This window comes from Scomber japonicus, unplaced genomic scaffold (genome assembly GCF_027409825.1).
Source record: "Scomber japonicus isolate fScoJap1 unplaced genomic scaffold, fScoJap1.pri scaffold_692, whole genome shotgun sequence".
NCBI lineage: Eukaryota > Metazoa > Chordata > Actinopteri > Scombriformes > Scombridae > Scomber > Scomber japonicus.
The window spans coordinates 9,067-16,440 of NW_026518742.1; the positions used below are offsets into that span (position 1 = coordinate 9,067).

Consider the following 7,374-nt stretch of genomic DNA (forward strand, 5'->3'; position numbering starts at 1 on the left):
ATATCCGACATATCACGTCATCCTATTTCCCTTCAAATGGGTCCAACGTTCATCCGCATCATCCGCATCATCCGCCACTTATTCCTAAATTCTTTTCCCTTCGGCCCCATCCACTACGTCTCCTTCCCCCCCACCCCAGGCCAGTCTTCTCGTTGGGGGACGGGGGGGCTCGTGCCGCTAGAGAGCCGTAATCTGAGTCAATTCTGTGTTGGAGTTCCCCGTCCCCTGGTGCTCTCCCCTCTGTTGGGGGTCTACCCCAACTAAAGGAAGCTCCACGCCTAGTCATGCTGGATTGGGCGTCCCTCCACCGTGCCCACCTCCGTCTCCGCCTTTGCAGCTGTAAGCCGCCGCCACCTCCCTGGCGATGCTCCTCATCCGACCCGACTGCTGGGTGTCGAGGCGGAACGGCGACGGGTGGCAGAACTCGCGGAAGCAGCGTTTGAAGTTCTCGTCCAGGAAGGCGTAGAGGACCGGGTTCAGGCTGCTGTTGACGTAGCTCAGCGCGATGCAGAAGTGCATGAGGACCAGCGTGAACAAGCTGCTCAGGTTGAAGCCCAGCGACTGAGCCAGGACCATGATCTGGATCGGGGTCCAGCACACGACGAACGCCGCCACCACCACGAGGACCATCCGGGTGATGCGGCGGAGGTTGCGGTCTTTCTCCTTGGAGCCGGACAGGATGCGGACGTTGCGAAGGCGCTTGACCATCAGGCTGTAGCAGATGCTGATGATGGCCACGGGGATGAGGAAAGAGAAGAGGAAGACGCAGGTGCCGAAGACGGGATCCCAGTGACTCCTCGGCTCGGGTAAGACCACGATGCACTCGACGCCTAGACACGTTCAGTAAGAGGAAGAGCAGAAGGGAAAAATAAAAGAAGACAAGTTAGATATGTGATAACAGGACTGGACAAGTTGTGTGGTTATTCATTAATGTCCGTGTAAAGTAAGAATAAATATGTGTTCTGAGTTTGACATACCACAGAAAAGTGTGTTGTTAACCACCCTGCCAAATTTGAATGGTTAAAAAAAAATCACCAAATATATGAAATTAGGCTTCAAAGTTGTGTAAAAATCAGCCTCTTTCTCTGCTCCCAAACGCTGAAGCCCCGCCCCCTACCAAGTGTCACCTGTCAATCAAAGTCACCACCTCTACCAGAAACATGGACGCTACGTCTGAGAGCTTTCTGCTGCTAACTCAGCTGCTAACTTGGCGGCCAGCTCAGCGGCTAACTCAGCTGCTAGCTTGGGGGCTAACTCAGCTGCTAGCTTGGGTGCTAGCTCGGTGGCTAACTCAGCTGCTAGCTCGGCGGCTAACTCAGCTGCTAGCTTGGGTGCTAGCTCGGTGGCTAACTCAGCTGCTAGCTCGGCGGCTAGCTCGGCAGCTAGCTCAGCTAACTGGCTAACTGTAGACTGTAGTAGTAGTAGTGTGTGCTGAATGTATTTATACCTCTACAGCAGCAGGGGGGGGTTTATGCTAATCACTAAATCCTGAACACAGAAATGTTGAAACACAGTTTGTGAAGCCTAGCTCCACAATTCAAATCTAAATGGTTGAAATGCTTTTTACACCTTTTTTAGAAATACATTTATGACCTATTTAATGTGTTTAGAAGAAAACGTCTGAATTCACTTTACACAGTCTTTAAGGCATTTCTTAGAAGATCTAGTTTAAATGTACTTTTTAAATTGTTTCAGGGTTAGAGAGGAGTTTCTAAAAATAAACCTGTATTATTTAGACATCATGTAATTAAAGTGGGATAAAGCCTGCTTTGTATAATACAGGGAGCAATGTGGATGAAGTCTGAATACTAATATTTACATTAAAATGCAAATGACTGATGTAGACGAGGCAGTGATACGAACAATAGAGGACAGCAGGCACAGAGAGAAATGTCTTCACAGCTTTGAGTACAGGGGGCATCATGACAAGGACACAAAGGATGCTTCAATAAAAAAATACAAACAGCCAAAGTTTAACACAGAGAAGCTTCACAGTCCTCCTGATGAGACTGAATAACATAGACATTCCTTCCTTCCTTCCTTTCCTTCCTTCCTTTCTCTCTTCCTTCTTTCCTTCCCTCCTTTCCTTCCTTCTTCCTTTCTTCCTTCCTTCCTTTCCTTCCTTCCTCCCTCTCTCCTTTCCTTCCTTCCTTCCTTCCTTTTTTCCTTTCTCCCTCCCTCCCTCCTTCCTTCTTTCTTTCCTTCCTTCCTTCATCCTTCCTTCCTCCCTTTCTTCCCTCCTTCCTTCCTCCCTCCTTTCCTTCCTTCCTCTCTTCCTCCCTCCCTCCTTAACTTCCTCCTTTCTTCCTCCCTCCCTCCTTAACTTCCTCCTTTCTTCCTCCCTTCCTCTTCTCCTTCCTCCCTCCCTCCTTTCTTCCTCCCTCCCTCCTTAACTTCCTCCTTTCTTCCTCCCTTCCTCTTCTCCTTTCTCTCCTGTCTTCCTTTCCCTTCCCTCTCTCCCTTCCTCCCTTCCTCCCTCTCTCTATTCTTTGTGTTGAGGCTTCATGCATGTTAATGCCAGCGAGCCTCTTCAGTGGCAGCGAGGTCACACTCTGTCTGACATTAAAGCTAAATGTAAACATCTGAGGGGAGAAAACTAAGCAATGCACAGCAGCTTGATCATTCTTCTTTCATCTGTCCTTCCTTCCTTCCTCCCTCTCTCCTTTCCTTCCTTCCTTCCTTCCTTTTTTCCTTTCTCCCTCCCTCCCTCCTTCCTTCTTTCTTTCCTTCCTTCCTTCATCCTTCCTTCCTCCCTTTCTTCCCTCCTTCCTTCCTCCCTCCTTTCCTTCCTTCCTCTCTTCCTCCCTCCCTCCTTAACTTCCTCCTTTCTTCCTCCCTCCCTCCTTAACTTCCTCCTTTCTTCCTCCCTTCCTCTTCTCCTTCCTCCCTCCCTCCTTTCTTCCTCCCTCCCTCCTTAACTTCCTCCTTTCTTCCTCCCTTCCTCTTCTCCTTTCTCTCCTGTCTTCCTTTCCCTTCCCTCTCTCCCTTCCTCCCTTCCTCCCTCTCTCTATTCTTTGTGTTGAGGCTTCATGCATGTTAATGCCAGCGAGCCTCTTCAGTGGCAGCGAGGTCACACTCTGTCTGACATTAAAGCTAAATGTAAACATCTGAGGGGAGAAAACTAAGCAATGCACAGCAGCTTGATGTATATTTGATCAGTGCTTCAGTGCTAGTGTGATCTGAGCTTTATGAGCAGTGTGTGTGTTTGTGATCTGAGCCTCTCTGTTCTTTGTGGTGATGCTTGTTAGTGCCATGTGTTTGCCTCTGTGTGCCTCCTGCAGCATGGTGGTGCTCAGGGTCACACAAACTCCCTCACATTATATAGAAAAACACCGCCATCTTGGCTCCTTTTAAATCAGGTGGCCCTCTCTGCATGTAAAAAAGACACAGGGCACACAGCAGACAGGAATCCATAAGTTTTATATGTTTCTCTGACTTTACCCAAGCTGCCAGATTGTCTATGAAATACACTCTGCACACACATGACGTTCAATTTCAAGCCATCTGTCACCACAACCTGATTCAAAGAGGTGTGTACACAGCTGCTCTCTGCACAGACAGTAGATCCTCCTCCTGTCCTCTGTCCTCCTGTCTTCCTGTCCTCTGTCCTCCTGTCTTCCTGTCCTCTGTCCTCCTGTCTTCCTTCCTACCTTCCTTTTATCCTTTCTTTGTTTCTTCCTTCCTTCCATCTGTCCTTAGTTCCTTCCTTCCTTCCATCTGTCTTTCCTACCTTTCTTACCTCCTTCCTTTTGCCTGTCTTTCCTTCCTTCCCTTCTTCCTTCCTTCCTTCTTACCTTCCTTCCTTCCTACCTTCCTTCCTTTCCTTCCTCCCTTCCTTTCCTTCCTCCCTTCCATCCTTCCTCCCTCCCTCCTTTCCTTCCTTCTTCCTCCCTCCTTTCCTTCTTTTGTCCGTCCTTCTTTTCTTCCTTCCCTCCTTCTTTCTTCCTCCCTTCCATCCTTCCTCCCTCCTTTCCTTCCTTCCTTCTTCCTCCCTTCCATCCTTCCTTCCTTCCTTCCTTCCTCCCTCCTACCTTCCTTCTTCCTCCCTTCATCCTCCCTTCCTTCCTTGACTCGAGGACAACAGGCCGATGCTTCATTTCTTCCACATTCCCAGATGGAAATATTGATTTTCTATATTTATGCTTAAACAGGTGGTTTGAACGAGGGGGTTTGTTGCAACCTTATATCAAAGTAACTGAGGAGTGTAAACCTCTGCTGTCATGGCTGAAGAGTTCTCATGCTAAGACTAAAAGCTTCATCGCCATCTCTTACATTTTAACCCTTAAACAGGCCTTACTAGTTATGTCATTTGCAGCTAAAGTAAGGAAGGAAGGAAGGAAGGAAGGAAAGGCGAGAAGAAGGAAGGAAAGGAGGAAGGAAGGGAAGCAAGGGAGGAAGAAGGAAGGAAAGGAAGGAGGGAGGAAGGAAGGAAGGTAGGAAGGAAAGGAGGGAAGAAGGAAGGAAAGGAGGGAGGAAGGGAAGGAAGGTAGGAAGGAAGGGAGGAAGAAGGAAGGAGGGAGGAAGGAAGGAAGGTAGGAAGGAAAGGAGGGAAGAAGGAAGGAAAGGAGGGAGGAAGGGAGGAAGAAGGAAGGAAAGGAAGGAGGGAGGAAGAAGGATGGAAAGGAGGGAGGAAGGAAGGAAGGAAGGGAGGGAGGGAGGGATGGAGGAAGGAAGGAAGAAAGAAAGGAAGGACAGATGAAGGAAGGAAGAAAGGAAGGACAGATGAAGGAAGGAAGAAAGGACAGAAGGAGGGAATTTACCCTAACAGCTGAACTTAGATCTGAGGAAGGAAGGAAGGAAGGAAGGAAGGAAGGAAGGAAGGAAGGAAGGAAGGAAGGAAGGAAGGAAGGAAGGAAGGACAAACGAAGGACAGATGAAGGAAGGAAGGAAGGAAGGAAGGAAGGAAGGACAGAGGAAGGACCCGGGAGGACAACAGGAAGGTTAAAGAGTGTGTATCTCCTGGTGCACGTTGTCTGTTTAAGGGTTAAGTCAGACTGGCCTTGCAAAACAGCCTCAGGTTAAAAAAAAAAAGAAAAAAGCAAATATTTAATATCTCCTCGCTTAAGACTTATGATTAAAACATGAAATCCATCCGATAGCAGAAATCCTGGACTATCAGATCACGTCTAATAATATAATCAATCACTGTCTGGACTGTTTGTGTGTACGGGAGATTTTACCTTTTACTGCTTCTCCTCCTCCATCCTTCTTTGTGTCTCTCAGCTAGAGTCTGATAGTCTGATCTCACTGTGACCGGCCTGACTAAGCAACATGCAGCTCATTGCTTTATATCTCCTGATAGTGCAATATATAAGACATTCAGCCCCAGTACATGTTGTTCATCTCAGACTGAAACATCATTTACCTTTAATAAAGTTGGGAGGAAAAAAGAAAGCAGCATAGAAGGAAAGGAGGGAGGGAGGAAAAAGGAAGGAGGGAGGGAGAAAGGAAAGAAGGAAGGGAGGAAGGTAGGGGAGAAAAGAAAGGGAAAAGGAGGGAGGAAAGGAAGGAAGGAAGATGGAAGGAAAGGAGGAAGGAAAGGAAAGTAGGGATGAAAGAAGTAAGGGAGGAAAAAGGAAGGAAGGGAGGAACAAGGACAGAAAGGAGGGAGCAAGGAAGGAAGGACGGAAGGAAGGAAATGAGGGAGAAAGGAAGGGAGGAATGAGGGAAGGAGGAAAGAAGGAAGGAGGGAGGGGGAGGAAAGAAAGAAGGAAGGAGGGAGGGAGGAAAGGAAAGGAAAGGAAGGAAAGCAGCATCTGAAAACACACAGATCTCACTAGTGCTGATCAAATATGGACCAAGATTCTGTGCATGCTTATTTCTTATAAAGAGAAAAGAGAAAAGTCTGCACACCGTAGGAGCTCCCGTGCAGGTATAATTTAATAAAGCATGATGTTTCGAGGGAAGGAAGGAAGAGAGGACGGACAATAATAGGTAGGATGGAAGAGGGAGGGAGGAAAGAAGGAAGAAAGGAGGGAGGGAGTGAGAAAGGAAGGGAGGAAAGAAGGAACAGTCAGAACAGACGAATGTAACCTTCCTGTTGTCCTCGAGTCAAAAAAGGAAGGGAGGGAGGAAGGATGGAAAGGAGGAAGAAGGAAATATAGAAAATCAATATTTCCATCTGGGAATGTGGAAGAAATGAAGCATCGGCCTGTTGTCCTCGAGTCAAGGAAGGAAGGGAGGATGAAGGGAGGAAGGAAGGGAGGTAGAAGGAAGGTAGGAGGGAGGGAGGAAAGAAGGAAGGAGGGAGGAAGGAAGGAAGGAAGGATGGAAGGGAGGAAGAAGGAAGGAAGGAAAGGAGGGAGGAAGGATGGAAGGAAAGGAAGGGAGGAAGGAAGGAAGGAAGGTAGGAAGGAAGGAAGGTAAGAGGGAAGGAAGGAAGAGAAGACGGACAAAAGAAGGAAGGAAGGAAGGTAGGAAGGGAGGAAGAAGGAAGGAAAGGAAGGAGGGATGAAGGAAGGAAGGTAGGAAGGACGGACGAAGGAAGGTAGGAAGGAAAGAAGGGAGGAAGGAAGGATGGAAGGGAGGAAGAACGAAGGAAAGGAAGGAGGGAGGAAGGATGGAAGGGAGGAAGGAAGGTAGGAGGAGGAAGGAAGAAGGAAGGACGGACAAAAGAAGGAAGGAAGGTAGGAGGGAGAAGGGAGAAAGGAAAGAGGGAACAGTCAGAACAGACGGGGTCAATTTGACCCGGGAGGACGACAGGAAGCTTAATTCTCCAGAGAGCTGCTGTCTTCTCATAAATGACACACACATTAAAAAAAATACCCACAATGCATTGCACACGAGCATCTGTCAGTTCCAGTATTTGGACACCAGACAGGAAGTACCTCCGCTGTTATATCTCACAGGAGCTGATATCTGATATCTGATAGGAGAAAAATCTCAGAGGCTGGATTTGTCTATTAAAGCGTCTCCACGGCGATGAGAGAAAAGGTCAAAGGTCAAAGGTCAAGCAGCCAATCACTGGACGGCCATTAGCAGCAATCACTCATATCTCACCTTTTAAAATGTCAATGGCTGACTTTTACTTCCTCCCTCTCTTCCTGTACAGGCCAGTGATGTCATATTGTTTAAACTGGGTAATGATAATGATCCCAGTTTAACCCTCATTCATTCATTCCTTCATTCATTCATTCATTCATTCACTCATTCACTCATTCATTCATTCATTCATTCATTCATTCCTTCATTCATTCATTCATTCATTCACTCATTCACTCATTCATTCATTCATTCATTCATTCATTCATTCAGGTTTAATGTCAAAGTTCATCATGATGGAAGAAGCAGACTGATGATCTGTTTAACTCGCTTCTGATTAAAATAGATTCTCTCCACAACTTTCCCTCCTTCCCTTCCTTCTTCCTCCCTTCC

The 7,374-nt window shown here is 47.4% G+C and overlaps 1 protein-coding gene across 1 annotated transcript; it reads right to left on the bottom strand.

Moving 5' to 3' along the window:
- Positions 1-282: 282 nt before the first annotated feature.
- On the bottom strand, positions 283-830 carry LOC128354845 (nociceptin receptor-like; the record flags this gene model as incomplete). Its single annotated transcript, XM_053314988.1, has 1 exon — positions 283-830. A coding segment is annotated over one exon (548 nt), but the record flags the coding sequence as incomplete, so codon positions are not given.
- Between the last annotated feature and the right edge of the window lie 6,544 nt (positions 831-7,374).